The sequence below is a fragment of the Psittacula echo genome, assembly GCF_963264785.1.
Source record: "Psittacula echo genome assembly, chromosome: 2".
NCBI classification, from domain to species: Eukaryota; Metazoa; Chordata; class Aves; order Psittaciformes; family Psittacidae; genus Psittacula; species Psittacula echo.
In genome coordinates this window covers 122,896,193-122,915,296 of record NC_137737.1, presented here as the reverse complement: position 1 = coordinate 122,915,296, position 19,104 = coordinate 122,896,193, and the positions used below count along the sequence as shown (strand labels likewise).

Genomic DNA, 19,104 nt, shown 5'->3' with positions numbered 1-19,104 from the left:
TTGGATACAACCTCCCAGATACACACAAAACAAGGGAGACATCAACTTTCGCCTGTGGTTACACAGACACGCTAATAATACTGGTAACATACTTGGAAATTCACTACACTGAAATCTTTGATCAGTTGCCCTTGTTCATGTCAGTAGCATGGATACTTCCTGACTGGTCTGGGGCAATTTGAGGAGACCCAGTATCTGAGATTACTGCTGCTGAGGGAAAACTGCAACCTGACAACAGTTAGTTAACTGTATAGTCACACACTGAATTTAGGTACTTATTTCCAGTATATGCAAGCCCAACAAAACGCTCTGCTGTTAAAAGCATATTTCTGAAGATCATGCTCTGATATTATTACAGAATTTGTACTAAATTACAATTTAATTAATTGTAATTAAATTAATTGTAATTTCAAATTTAAGGAAAATCAGCACAGAGGACTAATTCAAAATCCTACAAGATTACTTATTTCCTCTTTGTTTTTTTTCTTTTAGCCTATATCTGGAATCCTACAGGTGTACTTTCTGCATTAACTTCAAAGGAAATGAATGCAGCACTACAAAGGTTTGTGGGGTTTTTGTTTGGTTTTCTTCCTGTGCACAAAGCTGGGCAGTTCTTAGAGGTAGACACCAAATGAATCTACCCAAGCTAATCACAACACTCAATTACATTTTTTTTTTTTTTTGCCTAGAATATATTTGAAAAAAAACCCCCAAAATCAACCAAAAGAAAACCCCAGACAAATAAAAAACCCAAACAAAACTCAAAATTGTGTAAGCAGTAAAAGCAAAATATTTCAAACATTTAAATTAATTTTATCACAGATGGCAGGAATTTTTTAAGGTTATTTCTACATTCCCAAGCAATATTGTTCAGGCATAACTTCTCTCTGGAACAGAGACAAATCTAAGCTATTTTCATTGTCTTTTAAGACAATTCAAATGGAATTTATTCCTTTCTTTACTCAGCAAACTGGATAAGAGGTCTAGCCCTTTAAATGCTGTTGTTCCAGTTTTAAAGGAGAGAGGCTATAAAACAGGGGTGCTTCATTAAAGTACCAGAGCTGGCACCTCTCAGAGGCACAGGAAAAGAATATTCACTGAGTAAGTAACACATTATAAATTATAATTGAGATTCAATTCTCCCAGGGAGAAGAGAAGGCAACTTGTCATTTGAAGTGTTGTGAGTTTCTGAGAGTGGACCAGGAGTTTAGAGTGTATAATGATATCATTAAGAAATGCCCTTGCAAAGCAAGCAAAATTATACTGTGCTGTTTCTTGAAAACCACAGGAACTCTTTATTGTTCTGTCAGCAGCAGTTCAAAGAGCTATGTGACCCCATTAACATTCACTCAGGCATGTATAACAAATTGAAAGAGGGAAATTTCTTGAATAGTTAATTAAATTTTGTGTGTTTGAATACCTAATGGTGTCAACCATGTGAGCTCAGCACCTCAAAATGCACACCTTGCACACCTGGTTTACCTCACAGCTTTATGCATCTTTTAATATTTAGAGGAGAAAGCAATATTGAACATAGAGAAAGAGCATGGAGGTTGGGAAGTGCAAAAACCTAGATAACGGTCAGCTGATCAGATGACTGTGGCTGAACAAATCTAATATTTGCAGTAGTTCTGCTATGAACAGCAATTATTATTAGGTGACCAGAGCTCTATTTGAACCCACATATCCATGGCAGGGACTGGATAGGAATATGTGGGGCGATACAACTATTAAGTGTAAGGCAAAATCTTGCAGGTAAACCAAGTTTCTCTCAGTTTCAACAAGAGACAGCGCTTCCAGCCAAACTATTTATTTCTGTGTGAAAAGTTGTGGCCTTCTCATTGAAAATGTTGACTTTTTATAAAGAAAGCTTAGTTGCAGAGATTCTGCTGCAGCATCTGACCAGGACTGCAGCTTGGCTGTTTTCTGATTCCTTAGTCCTTTCTAAATCTGGTTGTCCAAGTGGCTCTTTCACACATGATGCCAAATGACTACAGTCAGTCTCCATGCTGCAGTGATCGTTGACTCAGATTAGGCACAGTGCTCAACAACAGAAATTGATGTTTGCCTGATAGGTTTTGAGTGCAAATGTTCCCTTTTTGATAAAAAATATTCTGAATTTGTCTGAACAAATGGAAGGTAATTTTTTGGCATAGTTAAAAAATGTTTGTTTGTTTGTTTGTTTGTTTTTCCAGAGAGAATGAGTAGTAGATATTGTTTGCAGTGTTAGCAGAAACCCACTTACATAGATTAAGTCAGAATCTTTTTCTGTACCAATTCATTAATTTCAGTTACAGTACAAATTCAGGAATCCTTATGTCTTTAGGAGTGTCCACTTGCAGCTTTCCTTACACTTAACAATAAGTTTGATAACTGATATCAAACGATGTGATAAAGGAAAGGACCATCACAAGGAGGTTAATGCCTTCTGTGCTATACTGAGGAGATGTTATTTCCAGACAAACTTTTAAATTCAGGTTCTCTGTATTTGTAAATGAAACCAAACAAAGTTAGGATTGTCAGAGGTACTCTTCATGAAACTTCACACAAAAGTTAGAGTAGGATTTTTTGTAACTACTACAGATGTCCATTTACATAAGCATTCCCATCAACCCACCAGAAACCATCTCTTCCAGACATTGAGCACACGTGCTACTGAGAACACTTCTGCTGATCCAAAGATGTTCCTAAATTCTCTTGGAAAACAGAAGAATAAGATTTATATTACCGTATAAGCCTAGGCAAGCCTGAACTCTATTTTCGGTTTATTGAAAGTTCTGCTGTTATCATCCATAATTCTTAAACACTAACCAAGTATTTCACTCATCACATATATATTCATGCTTCTGCCTTTGTTCTGAAAAACTGTCAATTTGATGACATTCCGAATGTACCTGTTATTTGTAGAATATTTGCATTTTAATTATTTGTGTTAGCTATGCTTTTTTCTAGCTGCATTTTCATTGCATATAGATTGAAGTTGATCAGAAAGCCTCTTCTGAAATGGAAATTATTTTTATTACACCTCAGCCATGCTTTAAGCTGGTTCTTCTGCAAACAGTTTGAAACAGTGGGAATGTGCTCAGAATGAAAAGCAGAATGCACATTCAAATGGCCTAATACATGCCTACCAGAAAGAGATGTAAAACACATCCTGAAAGAATCATAGGAAGGTTTGAATTACAGGGCAGTACAGTCTCTGGAGGAATTTCCACTGAAATTCTTTTTTCCTCAGAAAATGCCAATTTGTTGAAATCAAAGCTTAGGAGGGGGCAAGGGGTAGAGAGCAGGGGAGAAGGAAGTAGGATGAATTTTTCGCTCGATGTTTTCATCTTTCCTTGGAAGACTGAGAAGTTTCATGTTGACATTTTTGCATCAAGGAGCCCCTGCTATTCAGGAATGTTTGTTTCAAGTGTTAAGCTCTACACAGTTAAGAAGAGACATAAAAATGCTTGAGAACAAAATGTTTGAATGCTTCAAGATCACCAGACAAAAAGTTCAAGTCGAGGTGCAAAATTTCCAGAAAGTACTTGGATGTTGAGGGCGATTTTCTGCAAGCCTGGGAAACTTCTAAAGTGGAAAATCACTTCCTACCATGGTGTAATAGGGTTGGAATTACAGGCTCCATCAAGGCAATGGCAAAGTTCTATTCACATCAGTTGGAATTTCACCTCAAACATGGAAAACGTTGTACTCCCTTTTGACCATACTGATCATAAACCTACTGACCATAGATATACGTTTGACCATACGAAGTATTAAGGAGTTTATAAGTTACTTTGTTTAGGAGGAGATAATAGTAATGGAGGTTTCCAATAGAATTGCTGTGTGTGGTAGAAAAGTCCTGGTTTTCTGTTCATAACAGGAGTCAAAGAATAAGCAGGCAAACATTTGTCAAAGTCATTGTCTTTATGCACAATTTAAAAATGTTACTGTCTGTAGCTCTTTGTTAAAAACTTGCATCAGAAATTATGACCTTGACTAGAGCAGCAAAGTTGACAGTGTGAACACAGAGTCCTGGCCAGAGTCCTCTACTGCATCTGCACAAGCTGAGCTGCTTGCTCTCGCACAGCCAGTTCCACTGATGCAGCACACCCTTGAAAGTGTATGCTAAAAAGGGGACTGTGAGCCAGAGGTGCAAAGGGACAACTGGTCTTACGCTGCCACAGCTGTTTTCCCAGGAGGCATGAATTTCACTGCTGCAGTTGTTAGCAAGGCTTCAGCATGAGTCCTCTCCCAGACAGCGCCAAGACCTTACCTGCCTGTGCTCAGGAGATAATCCATGCTGCACAGCACAGTGTACAGGGATATCATCATTCCTACTCTTGCTGTGACTGCCTTCATCTCCCTAGCCACAGGTACCTCCAGCACTACCTCACATCACAAACAAAATAGTACCCATTCCACCTCCGCTGACACATAACTCTCACTGAAAAGTCACTACTGTATCTTTTTGGTCTAGTCTTGTAAATACAGTCTTTTTAATATTTTTACATAATTGCTTTATCTGTAGTTCACACATTTTTCAGGAAGCTTTCACTCAGTTTCTGTTCTAAAAAGGAAAAAGCTTTTGGGATTGTAAAAGAAATTACGTAGTTATTGCAGATGCATCAGTCCTGAAGTTCTGCAAAATTAAAGAGGACAGGAATAATGTAAATTAATGCAAGTACATTTGGCAACGTTCACATTTTATGATACAACATGAGCTATTTACGCATCTGCTGGTGGGAAGGTTCTAGGATGACTGGTTTTAGCTATAGCTGCCTTTTTGCTGGCTACCAGTAAGAAACAGTTACTTTCTGTTCTAAGAAGACTTACTGCAATAAACATTTCCATTTCTTTTCTTCCTGTCTAACTCAGCAACTCAATGAGATCTTTACTGAAATACAATAACTGGCATTAAGAAAAGACTTTCCACTTAACACATCCAGCCTCTCAGGCTGTCCACATTGCAGCCTATCCTTTACTCACAGCCAAAAGCCCTAAAGCCTCCAACTGGCAAACATGACTGGGCTGATCAATTCTACTAAGCAGCTAATTCCAATTTTCAAGTAACAAATGCAAGTCTACAGCTACTATGCTTTTCTTTTTCCTTGTTCCAGTCAAATCCCTAGAGATGATAGGCACACAATGAGCATAGGCCTTCTCTTGCAGACAGCAAAGTCTGTTTATCTACTTTTATTTTATATATAATGAGCCAATTCCTTTTCTTGTCTCCTATAATTTCAAAGGCACCCTCACTGACAGCTCAAAGTGCTCACTGTACATATCACAACAGCTGTTGGAGATAGATAGCATGAGCATTTATGGAATGATTCAAACTGACCTTCTTCCATTGGGTACTAAGTGCTCATCTTTAGCTGTGACTTCATGTTCAGCAGTTCAACACAGTTCTCTAACATGAAGCACATTACAATACTGAGGAAACAAATGACTGCAGAACAGATTTGGGAAATTTTGAGACAACCTGTAATGGAAAAAAATTGGTATGCTTTTTCTGTATGTATACTGCAAATGGTTTAATCCCAATATCTGTGTAAATGTGTAGACTTACATCTCTTACAAGTAGTGGATTTGAAATCAAGGAAGTTTTTTGCTGAAGATGTTCGGGAAACAGAGTATCCCATTGCATTTTACAGCATCTGCTAAATTCTGATCTGTAGCCATTTTCAGATGCTGAACATCATTAGATCTTGAAGCTGTCTCTTTTTAGAAACACTTAAATCATTCCTATTGGAAGGAGTTCTCTATTTTCTTCACAGACCTGATTTGTTCCCCTCTGCAGGTAAACCCATGTTTTCCAGATAATCTTGCCTCTATGAACATAAACTTGAGTTATTAGCAGGTCTTCTATAGTTATTAGCAGGGACTCTAATTCGGGAAGCTATAATACACCTTTTGGTCTTATCAACACAATGATTATGATACAGGACAGCAACACACATGCGTTTATATTCTGAGGAAATTGCCTGCCTTCTGGTAGGCCACTACTAAAGAAACAGTTATCTACCCTCAAGAACCCAGCCTAGAATATCCCTTTCTCTTCAGTTTCCCTATCCTGGGAAAGATAATGGAAAGGCTTTTCCACAAAATTCAAACCATAAATATTCCCTTAATCTTTTACAAATCTTTAAATTCTAGACATAAAATCTGCCTTCAAGTAGGTTTCTTTCTAACAAGGAAGGGGAAAAAGGGGCCAATTCTCAGTTGTCATAAATCAGTATTACTCTGCAGATGTGCACAGAGCCGCAGCCAGTGATACCACTTCAGCAACTGGCCTCAGCTGTCTGCTGATTCTGTATTTCAAGATTTTCAACCTGAAAGACTGAGGAGCACTCAAAGCAATGCATGAGTGACTTCTGAGTCTACATTTAGTCTCCCAGAGGTAAACAGCTTTAGGGTTTACATTGAGTGGCTTTTTACTCTAGGTGCTAGGGTTTTTCACTTATCTTTCTCCAAACCGGTGTATAGATGTGCCTATATATGGTTTTACTTGCCTAGCTTCTATTTCTAAACCTTTGATCTGTTCTGCCTTCTGTAGGCAATGACAGAGAGCTGTCTTTCTGTTAATATGACCTGTTATAAATACCTGATGAGACATAACAGCATCACAGGATATTTATAGCACAGACGGAATTCTTCCTATACTACAGGTTTCTACAGAAAAGCTGAGCTAGAATAGTGTGCCTTAGAGTGTTCTTCAGTTTGTTATAAAGTGGATTTTTACTCACTTTACATTTTCAAGTAATAATAGTATTATGTTCAAAAGTTCTATGTAAAGTATAGTTGTGTCTTATTCTACTGCATCTTATATCCTGCATCCTTCACATGTAATAAAGAGTTCAACTGGAAGCACTAAGTCAAAGAGATCACATCTACCTCGGGTTTCAGAGTACAAATGTGTTTAAACAAGGAAAGAAGAGTCACTTTCTTGCTTCGTGGTACAGGCTGGTGAAGGAAAGACCAAGTTTACAAGGTCTCCAAATGCGCAAGGACTGTCTGGGCTCTGTTCGGATCCACAGTTTGACCATAACAAAGATTTAATCATATCAATTAACCCAGGTTATGCTGATCTGAAATATGTCCCATTATCTCAGCTTGATTTCAATGTTGAAAAAGCAAGAAATTCTAACAATTAAGACAGAAGTCAAGTGCTTCTTACTAGCTATAATAGAATATTAAGTATTTAGATTTCCAGATGAAAATTTTGGAAACAAGCACATTTCCAGACTTTTTTTCCAAGCGAATTTTAGAAATGTATTTCACCATACTACATTTATTCTAAAAAAAAAAATGGCATTGTTCCAGAAAAAGATACTTTCCATTGGAAAACTTTATCAGCTCTAAAAGCTCATATCTTTCATTTAAGGTTTGGAAAAAGAAACAGCCCCAGAAAATTACACTTTGATATAATATTGAATTACACATTTTTCCTTCAAGCCTTACATTATAGCCTGCCTTTTGAGCATAATTTTTATATTAGCTCTCCCTTCTGAAGAACAAGAAAAATATTTGATTTTATAAGATAGTGTCAAGAGACAAATAATCTGGTGCTATAATTTAACTGACATTAAGTTTCTCAATCCACATAATTACAGTGGGAGGCAAATAAAAAAAAAATACACAAAAACAAAACTAAGAAAAATAAAACCCCCAAAACAAATTTTAAACCTATTGCTCATATTAAAGACTGAAGAGCTTCTTATAATTCTAAGCAGGCTGAGTTTTCTCTAATGTGGTACCTCATTTCAGATTTTGAAATGGGATAACCTCCAATAATGTCAAAAAACCCTGTTAGCTTGATTAGCTGGCTTGATCTCAGCATCGGAGCTATTCTGGACAAATGCACCTTGAACAATTTTCTAAGAGAAGCTTATACAAGTTTCTTTTATTTGATTTTTTTTTTTTTCCATAAGAATTTTGTCAGTACCAATATCTGATTAAGGTGTTTTCAAGTCAAACATCATTGATTTCTTTCTGTTTTCCTCTCCTCTGAGAAATACCAGTTTCAGATTTTCACTGAATGATGATAAACTGAAGGTAATAAAGAAAAAAAAAATAAAAGAACTTTAATGGATCTCCTAATGGACATTGATGGTCATAAATTCTGTCAAGTTATTAGCAGTGAAAATCTAGGGACAAATTCCTGTTTGAAGATCTTGGTTATTCCCTGTTGTCACTGCTATTTGCTGCAATGATTGTGAAATTCGAGTCAAAGCCTTGTTGAACCCTAAAGATCACTCCTGCAGTGATTCATCATTGTTACAAAGAAGGTGTCGGGCTTTTTTTTAAGAGTCACTGCTGTTGCATATATGAGTACAACTACATGTTACAGAATTATCAGAGAAAGAAAGAATATGGCGAGGATATAACCATTCACCCTCGTTCACGTTCTAGTACCTTGAGAAAGCGCTGGGGCAAGTCAGACGTTATGTAAGGTAGTACTAGGTATACTGCAGTGCAAACCTGATCTTCAGGTGAGTTTCAAATCCAGCTTGCTGATTTGGGCCATAAGCCACATAGCTGGGTCTTGGTAGACAGTGGCCTTCTGTCTTTGTTTTCACCAAAGCAATGGCCGGAGTGATCAGACCTCTTGCTGTTTTGAAAGTTTTGAACTATTTCTGTATGCTGTTGGAGAAGTTGCTGCATTTCAACTCATAGTGCTAGCTGGGGGAATTTCTAAATTGATACGTGTATGCGTGTACACAGACTGCAAGTACATAGCTCTGTACATATTCTGCTTTGGATAAAGCAGAAGCAAACAGCATTTTTCTGTATCCACTGGTATTCTGTATTCTCTCTAATATCAAAAGTCCTGTCTGGAGGCAAAGCAACTACATCTTCTGAAAGAAAAACCACAACTCACATTATAAAAAAAAAGTCTGGACTTCACTGGACACCCGGGCTATATTCCCTGTAACACTTACACTTCAGCCGTAATTCCGATGGTTATTAGAGGTCATCAAATGCAGTGGTCAGTAACGAACATCTTGCATACTAATAAGTGACCATTTTTACATGCTTTACCTGCTTCGAAATTGGAACATGGGTTTCTTACCTTTGCCATTAGACTTTGATGCTTCTAATCTGTTACATAAAATGTCAAATGATCAGTCTCTTGTTAACTTGTTAGTCTGTAGTCATCTGTTAGTCTTTTTAGCCGTGATTAAATTTTGACTGCCATCATAAGATAATTATAAGATCAGCATGATACAGAGAAATATAACTTTACAGATTTAGAGAACAGAGGGGAGAAATAAACTGTGCATGGGAAAAGCTGTTCACGTTAAAAGAATAAGGATCAGAAGTTAAAAATCATTAAGTTATTGGCAAAATAGATTGCATTTATACATATCTTTCCCCACCTTTCCATCCACATGATAATTTTCTCTATAGTATGTTAAAACTCAAAAGATCAATACAGTGTAGGAAGGAGTATGGCATGAGCTCAAAGCATACAGTAGCAAATGTCTTGTGATAAAAGAGCTCAGTAGTCAGAGATTATTTAGTCACTACGAAAACGTTTGTTCCTGCGCTGCTGCGGCATAATGTGAATTGCCATGCTGTACAAATATTTGTTTTGCATCTGCACAACTTTTGTTTAAAGTGGAGACATAAGGCTACCTTTAGATAATTAAATAACATAACTGAGAAACAGCGTAGTTATAATGACCTATCTTATGTGATGTTATATATACAGAAATCCAAACGGAAAAAAGAGTAGTATTGAGCAAAATATGCTTTCAGCCACATGGTGATGTAATTCATACTTCATCTCTCTGAGCATTTACAGACTATACAGTGTTTGGAACTAGGCATCTTATATAATCACAACATATTAATTTCTACAGACAAGTCTATTAGATTTGCTTAGTGCTGGTCTTACAACACAGGATGAATTAACATATGCACCTGTGTAATGTTTGTTCTCTGTGCTTAGTGATAATGTACTACAGCAGCAATTTGAGGATAAAAATTAAATTAAATACAAATGCAAAAAATGAGCTGCCAATATATTAATTGGCTTAAAGCAATTTGAAAGTAAGAAAAAGAAAACCCAAATGCATATATTTATTTTTTTTAATACACTACTGTTTATTTTTTAGCAGTTCTACATTTCAGAAAGTTATGTTCTGAGACACTGAATCAGATGAGGGCTAAACAACGCTATGGGAAAATAGTTCAGCTATGACATTAAAATTACTATTGTATTCAGAGAGACTAGAAGTTCCTGGGTCAGATAACAACATGTGAAGATAAAGGTTCAACTCCACTAGAAATTGTAAGAGAGAATTATTTTCATACCATCCTTTTCCTAGACTCACACAGGACTTGATATGACCCAAAATCTTTCCTTAGAAAGGAGAACTGGGACAGCCATGTAATCTGCCTGTCTGAGGATCTGTACATGCACAGTGCCTTAGCTGTGAGAAATAATAAGGAACTAAAACAATCTCCTTTTTTTTTCAGATATCATCATCTCATGAGAGTAGAACCTGATGTTTTCACTTCCAGTGGCCTCCAATGTAACTCATATTGTGACTCTTCCTTTCCTGTGTGCAGGTCTTGCTTACATTTCAATATTTTAAATTAATTTTACATTAGGATAGCAGTAGTTCTTTTAAAATAATAATAGAAAGAAGTCTTAATGAAGGTATTTCAACAGCAATTATGGAAGCCAAAAATACTCACCTCTAATATAAACCAACACCAACGTTGTTTGCTAAATATGAGCTTTATAAGCATGAATGACTTGGTTTTCTAAACCTGTCAAATTGGAGTACAGCATTCACAACTCCTACAGCTCTCCAAGCCAGCCACTGGTTAGAAAATCCAGGACACATTTCCCAGTCTGTACTTTTTAGAGAGAGAGTTATATTTCTATTTATCACAGAGAAGAAAACAGTAACTTTAAATTAAATGCCCACCCACCAACAAGAAGGGAACCTCCTTAAATTGCCAGCACAGGAAGTCAGGCTAATAATTATTCATAAAATCAGCTTTGGTACTCCCAATCTTTGGTACTTCCAGAAACATATTGATGCCAAGAACTGCAAATAAAATGTAGCAGGCAACCTGGCAGTGCCATGTCCAGAAATCAGATCGATGTAGGCTGGACTGGCCTCTTACTGGAGAACTGGAAGTGCAAAATTCGGACAGGCACAAGGACAACTTGCTGGAATCTGGTTTCCTTATGAATGTCACTTGACCTTATCTTCTTTCTGACTGGAGGGTTTTTTCAACCACAGAATGTTATTCTGTGAAGGAAGGCAGATGAAGTGATAGTATCAGCAGGAGAAGATAAGGTATTGTCCTAGAGACTAATTGCACAGGTTGACTTTCTAATTTGTTAAATAGATGAAAATTCCCCTTGAAGGGGAGCACAGGCTTCAAACTGCTGGCAGATTTTTCTACCTCATTTTTGAATAACACAAAGTAGAAACAATTCTCATCTAATTGTAGACAATTTGCTACTCAAAAAACTAGTTGAATAAATTATTCTTTCTGGTGTGTAAGTTAAAGTTAGAATACACACATACCAGAGAAGATTATTCCTGAGGTATTCATGACTCCAAGATACCTGAAAAGTACTAAAAATAAAATAAATAAAAAAAACCCACCAAAAAACCAAACAACAGCTTATATAATCTCTCCTTTTAAGTATGCAGCTACATGAAATTTGTGATCATTAAGCAACCTGGCAAGGACTAAGTCAGCCCTCACTTTGAGCAAGGGGGTGGACAAGATGATCTCCAGAGGTCCTTCCAACATAAATAGTCCTTGTATTCCATCAAATGCCCACAATAAATAAGGTTGTGTCAGACTACTTCAAACCTAAGAATCCATCTTGGGTCTAGCAGCAGAGATGGGTTCAGACTGTAGTGGAAAGGGCTAAAGTGCTTTCTGAGCACCACAGCTTACTCCCACCCTCAGGTTACCCCATCAGGCCCCAGCTACCTGGTCCTCACTTTCATCCTAAACCTGTAACACCACATGGTTTAGCTTGCTCCCATTTATTTGCAAGCACCAAGTGTATGCACAGCCCCTGAAGAGTCTGAACCATAATGTAGCAGGATCCTGTGTGACAAATGAAGGCAGTCAGAATGAGGGCACAACAGGGAGCCTGTCCTCCCTTTTCCTTATTTCTGTCCAACTCAAATACACTCACATGAACACAACACCACACTTCCATCTGCTGAGGGAGCCTCTTCTTCTGTCACCCTCCCTCTGCATACAGATGTGCTTGTGTGTGGACTGTATACTCCAGAAGGCAGATGCTGCTGGATTTTAATCCCCCTGAATTCTCTGATGGATTAAGCCTTAAATCTCTAACCCTCCTTTTAATGCTGCAGTAAGCAACATATATATTGCTTACACTGATTTACAGTTGAAATAAAAGTAGAAGACAGTCAAACTGAAACATCTGAAAATCAATCTATGTTGAAAGTGGATGGAACACTAAAGCATTCTGGATTATTTCCTCCACCCTTCACTCTGCTCACTGCCTGATGAGGCAAAAATCAATGCCTGCAGCAATAAGAGTTGCAAGTACATGTATTACTCTCCACCTACCTGTAGCCCTTCAATTGCCAGTTTGAGGATAGACGGCGTAAGCTTGGAGGCTTGCTTGAAGGAGAAGTTGCTCCAATCTATAATTAGAATAAAGCCATTTATCTGAAGCTCCTGATCTTCAATGAGCACTTCCAAGGACAGTAGGATTGCCCGGAGGATATCTATGAATGAGTTCCTAAAGCCAAAGCAGAAAAAAAAAGTGATCAATGGTTGTAGTTATCTTCAAACCTCAAGATACGCAGCTTTGCTGTGGATGAGGTGTGAGGGAGGAATGGGGATTTATTCTGGTAGAATTCTCCTGAAAAGAGAGTTGTTTCAGAGGTGTCACTAAAGAGCTCCTTCCCTAAAACTCACATCCTTCTGCTTGGTGTGATAAGTCCTGCACACTGGTGGATAAAATAAACTCTCAATGAAATCGTTTTGATTCTTCTGGCATTCCTTACAATAGATTCTAGCTAAGCTACTTTGTGAAAATACTTGTCTGTGGTGACATGAAACAGATTCAGGCTATCAGTTTAAATCCCTGCTCTTTTGGACATACTTTACCAATCTGTTTGTTTGTTCGTTTTCCTTTTTTTCTTTCTATAAGAAAGAGGAAAATCTGAACAGGAAATAAATCAGTGTCATATTAATATAAATGGTATGGTTACAACCAGGTTCCTTGGCTTCCTGAGTGGAGGGAATGATTCAGGGCTTTGCACTATAAATTTTAATTGTTGCCTTATTTCTGCAAACCAAATGCAATATGAAAAATAGCTGCATCCACTCAAAATAGGAACTCTTTATTAATTAGCAGCTCCCAGTAGGCTGGCTGAAAGGCTTCCCTCAGCTCTGGGAGAATAATTAGAAGGCCCTGAAGGAGGCCCTATAGGAGATAGAAAGGGACAGTGAAGAAAACACTGAAATGTTTTACTTTCATGTGGAAGTCTGTACAGAGAAGCCTAGGCCGCTTTCTACTTCCATCTCATGCATTTTACAAAAGCAAAAGTTGGACACTTAATGACTAATTCCATATTCACACCTGAGTAAGCTGAATCAGGCTGTCTCCTGATCTGTCCTTCTCACTAAGATGATTTACAAATAATAGAGTCTTTAAGAAAGGAACAAGAAAAGAAATCTTCAGAAAGTTCAGCTTAACCTTGTCTAAAATGAGATTGTAACATACTGCTTTTGCAGTCTGCTTTACTTCTGCATAATTCTCAAATTTTGATGAGGCCTGAGATCTATTACAGGGAAGGTTCGCACCATGTTCTCCCGTGGAGATTTTAATTTAATCCTCTTCTGTTGTTTACTTTAATTTGAAACAAGTCATTGAAGCCTTCAAGAGCGGTTTTTCAAATTCTGCCCGAGAGAAAAAACCTATGTGCAGTCAAAGCAAACTTCTCCACCAAGACCTCTTCCTGAACAGCAGCAACACAGGAGAGATTTCTATTAGAAGTAAATGGTGAATCATAGAATCATAGAATAGTTAGGGTTGGAAAGGACCTTAAGATCATCCAGTTCCAACCCCCCTGCCATGGGCAGGGACACCTCACACTAAACCATGTCACCCAAGGCTCTGTCCAACCTGGCCTTGAGTGAAGTGTTTTCCTGTTCTTTCTTTTCTCTTTTTTCCTCATCAGGTTTTGAGCGGAGTCTTTGTCTAAAGACACGGTCCCTTGAAAAACTGTATCTGATCTGTGCCTTTCTGCAGAAGTTAGAAGCTCCTCCGAAGTGTAATTGCTGAAGCCACTTGCAACACACAGAGCTTAAAGATTTAACTTTGTTGCTGCTAGGTACCAGACTACCCCTCATTTGCAGTAACAGGACAAGATTGACCTTTTCAAATCCTATGGGGAAACTGCGCTAAACAGACAAGCTGAAAGTAATTTCCTTAGCAACATAAGGTGAGGGTGTACTAATTGGATTGACAAATTACATTTATTTTTAGTCTAAATTTATTTCAAAAAAACTATGACATGGATATATTACCCATCACCCAGCTGGTGATGATTTTCAAGCAACAGCACCAGATTACTAAGAGTTCAGTGATGGTAAAAGTGAATGCACCCCTAGACCTTATCTACTTAATATATCCTACACTGCTCTAACTCAGCATCCCTATTCAAGGGGGTCACCCTTCCACAAGAACTGCCCTAGCGAAGCTCCCAGTGGTTGTGCAGTGGCTCCAAAAGTGTCATCATACACATGCCAGCCTTCTCTACCCTCTTAGTGTCATCAACACACAATGATGTCATCATTCATGGATTGGCTTTCTGGCTAGATTGGGGAAGATGGACTAATCCAGAGCTCAATTTAACCCCACAATTGCAAACCTGAAAATGAACTGAACACTTGTTATTACTGAAGGCCACACTGTAATAAGAAAAAGTTTCATCCTTCATTTGTGGAAAGAAGTTTTCTTAATAGACCATTCAAACTCATATTCATGATCCTGCTACCCCTGATATTTTTAAAGGCTACATAATGATTTCAATAGGGTTGTATAAAACTGGTACATACAAAGCATCCTCTGTAATATGCTTAAACTCCAAATCACAATGAATTATTTTATTTGACTGAGTGCAAGATCTTCCTCCTAGACTCTATGCTGAGGAATTCCAGACTTTATTTGGGTGTCTACATAAATGCCACTATATGAATCAATTACTCAGCTGTACTTTCAGAAGAAATAATTTGCCTGGGAGATACGGCAGTTTTCTTAGTGTGGAAATGATTTAGCTGTGCCCTGCCCAGATTCCTCCCCAATCTCACAAGTATTTGCAATTTTAAGACATGGTGTAGGAAATAATTCAAAGTGAACACAAAGACGTTTTTCAGATGAGGACGAGGAGACATGAAAGCAGCACACAGGTCTTTCAGGTGGGCTGTTTGCAGGCATGCTGCTTTGTGAATGTACGGTCTAGAGAGAAATCAGAAAGAGTGCCACTTGAGGCTGAAGCCCTCTGCTCCCTAATCTTGAGGCTTTGAGACAAATCATTCAGCTGTGTGACTGATTTGCATCCAAATCATTTTCTATGCATGAACACAGAACCACTTTCCATTAGTCCATCTCTTTTGTTCCTTTGCTTAATATTCCCTTCCCTCCTCCAAACCCCTCTCCACCAGTTTAACCCTCTCACACACAAAAAAAGTGAAATAAATCACTATTACACAAAGAGAAATGTGTAAGGTGCTACAAAGATTCAGCATGGAGCCTACTGGAGTGAGCCACTAATGAGTTACAAAAGATTTGCACAAGCTCCAGAAAGACAAAAAGGAAGAGGGAGGGAGAGTGCCTATCTGCCTTGGCTGAATGGAAAGATACCACAAAAAAGGCTCTTCAAATATCCTTTGGAAAATGGGAAGTTAGCCCAACAGAAGACAGTGGTAGGGAACAATAATGTAAAACAAAAATGAAGATGGTTTAGCTGAGGGATTTGGTGGAGAGATTAGCCAAAGGCATAACACGAAAATAAATAAGAAGAACTTACTTAATTATAAGAGGCGTAAGCAGGCTGTGAGAGAATCAAAAGGCTCAGTGGAGTACCAGGGAGCAATGGGAACAATTAAAGGGGATAAAGACATTGCAGGGAAATTAAATGATCTATTTGCATGTCTCTGCCACCAGTCATTCTGAAGAGATACATGGATAATAAAGCTGAGAGACTGTTGGAAAATAAGGGGTCAAATAAGATATACTGCAAAAAAAGCGACACATTTGGGAGAAGATAACATTAGTAAAGGCTTTTGACATTACTCTCTCTGAGCAGTTTCATGCAGGCTTTGTTTTAGGCATGCTAGGGAAATTAGTTGGATTATTCAGATGGTGAAGAGTATGAACATACAGAAGTACTGGCAGCTGAAGCCATTAAGATAGTCTGGCAGCAAGCAAAAACAAACTGTCTCTAAAAATCCTGACTGTCCCACAAGACAGCAGATTAACAAAGTTTGGACCAGTGTCATTATCTTGGCAGTTGCAGACCACTCGACTTAACATTCCTGAGTTAGTATGTGGTAAGAGTCTCTCTCCTATACTTACTTAAAAGTTGGTCAAAGCTGAATAACATTCAGCAAACTGCAAATACGGCAGAGATACAAATCAGGTAAGAGACCACATCTGGGTTTGTTCCCTCTCCAGACGATAAATCACCAATGAAGAGCTTTTAGTGGAGGCAGAGCTAGTACTGCCCTGCAAGCAGGATTCCCACTGGGAGTAAAGCACATAAGAGGAAAAGGAAAGCAGAAAGAGTAGAAAAACATCTTCAGGTTGCCCAAATTATTTGAGCTAATCCAAGATGAAGCAGCTGGCTGCACCTTGAATCCTGTGTCCAGTTCTGGGCCCCTCATTACAAGAAAGACATTGAGGTGCTGGAGCATGTCCAAAGAAGGGTAACAAGCTGGTGAAGGGTCTGGAGCACAAGTATCATGAGGAACAGCTGACAGAGCTGGGGTTGTTTACCTTGGAGAAGATGAGGCTGGGAGGAGACTTTATAGGTCTCTACAACTACCTGAAAGGATGTTATAGCAAGGTGCGTGTCAGTCTTTTCTCCCAAATAACAAGGGACAGGACAATATGAAATGGCCTCCAATTGCACCACAGGAAGTTTAGATTGGGAAAAAAAAATTCTTCACTGAAAAGGTTATGAAACATTGGGTCAAGCTGCCCAAGGAAGTGGTTTACTCACCATCCCTGGAGGTACTTAAAATGTGTAGGTGCAGCACTTAAGAGACATGGTTTAGTGATGGTCTTGGCAGTGTTAAGTTTACAGTTTGACTCTATGATCTTTTCCAACCTAAATGATCCTATGATTCTATGAAAGCCTTAGAAAGGGAGATGTGAAGAACACAGCAGATCAGTGCTGGTGGAGGAAGGAGAGCCCAGGAAGGAATATATTTCATAGAATCATAGAGTCATAGAATAGTTAGGGTTGTAAAGGACCTAAAGATCATCTAGTTCCACCAACCTGTCTTTGAACACTGTCAAGGATGTACTATTTACTACTTCTTTGGGCAACTTGTTCCAGTGCCTCACCACCCTCACAATATAGAACTTACTCCCACACAAAGACAAGGTACGCTGTTCATGGAAAAGCCCTTGGAATCCAGTCAGTATTGGGTTTTGATCTGTTGTTCATATGAAGTAGTTTATTTCAGCAGATTAAATTCTCCTTTCTGCTCATCAAATATTGATAAGAAAACCCCAACATCTATTAATGTGGTCTCTGAAAACATTTGGGTTTTTTAATGCATGTATTTATTTTAGAAATATGAAACTCACCTCAGCTGAAAAAAGCACTGGAAATTACTGAAGTACAGTCCTTGGGGATGCATGTCTCAGAGAAGCCCACAGCTGATTCATGCACTGAAAAGGGCTTGTTTGTGTCACCTGTGTGAGATCTGAACAGCATGTATGTGTGCAGAAATTAGCAGGGCTTTTCTGCGATTCACAGAGAAAATGGGTTTCATTCACAGCAAGCGTTCACAAGTATTTTGACCAGCCACAGGTAACTTCCTTCATAGAACAATCCAAAGCCATTTAAACTTGTTAGTTGCAAAAATATGAACAATTAACTAGCAGGCAAAATGCAGAAATTCTTACACAACGCTATGAGATTTTTTTGTCTTATTTTGTAGGGTACCAACTTCTTTGTTATGGCCAAGTTAAGTTACAGAATTTTCTATTTCTTTGTAGAACCAGAATATATGCACATAAAACTCCTACTAAGCACAGGTTGCATTAAGTTAATGTCATAGCTCCAAATTATTCTTCTGTCACATCCAGTGTAGCTATCTTTGGTTGTTCCAGTATGTCAGCTTCAGACAGGCATCTCTCCTGTTTTGTAATGAAAAGATAACAAGTTTTTCCCCACAGCATCTGTGTAAGTCTATAAATAAAATTCCCAAGTAACTTTACATCCAGGATAACAGACTGGATAGATAAGTGTACTGATTTTTTATTTCTGAAGTGCTTAGTGTAACAATGCTCTAGATACAAAGAATAGCATAGACCTAGCTGAGACCTGAACTGTGTTTAACAACATTGGAAAGCTACTGCTTAGCTTATAACTGAACAGAGGCCAGTCACCCACAGATATCTGTCTGGCCTTGAATTCCTGGTTGGATTGAGCTGGAAGCCTCTGCCATTGCCGGTGAAGGGGAAATGTACCAGCCTGCAAAAAGAAACTGCATCGGTTTATTCTTTTATCATGCAAAAATTGCCTCTATGTCTTTCCTAAAGACATAAAATCATTTCTCTTGTTATAATTCTCTGGAGGTTCTTCTATATACAAGTATTATGAGTTTTTTTGCTGTCACTTTCCACTTCAGTTGAACTCCATAGCAACCAATAGCCCCTGAATTGCATGCTCGGCATTCAAGTCCGCATTACGAATCTCCTCCTACATACACTCATTCATATTGTGGGCATGCTTGCCAAATGAATACCTTGCTCCTGATGTTAATGTGACTGTGCAAGGACTCTTTCTTATGTGGAATCTGGCTGAAAAACGGGGACCTTCACAGCCCCTGTGCTTGCAGCTGGAGAGTGCA

The 19,104-nt window shown here is 38.3% G+C and overlaps 1 protein-coding gene across 1 annotated transcript in view; it reads right to left on the bottom strand.

Annotated features, from left to right (window-relative positions):
• Positions 1 to 19,104, bottom strand: part of CLVS1 (clavesin 1) — a gene marked incomplete at both ends in the record, with an annotated part of 92,020 nt that overhangs the window by 52,173 nt on the left and 20,743 nt on the right. The window contains one exon of the mRNA XM_080610688.1: positions 12,574 to 12,748. Coding sequence (XP_080466814.1) covers positions 12,574 to 12,748 — 175 coding nt within the window. The remainder of the gene's footprint in view (positions 1 to 12,573; positions 12,749 to 19,104) is intronic.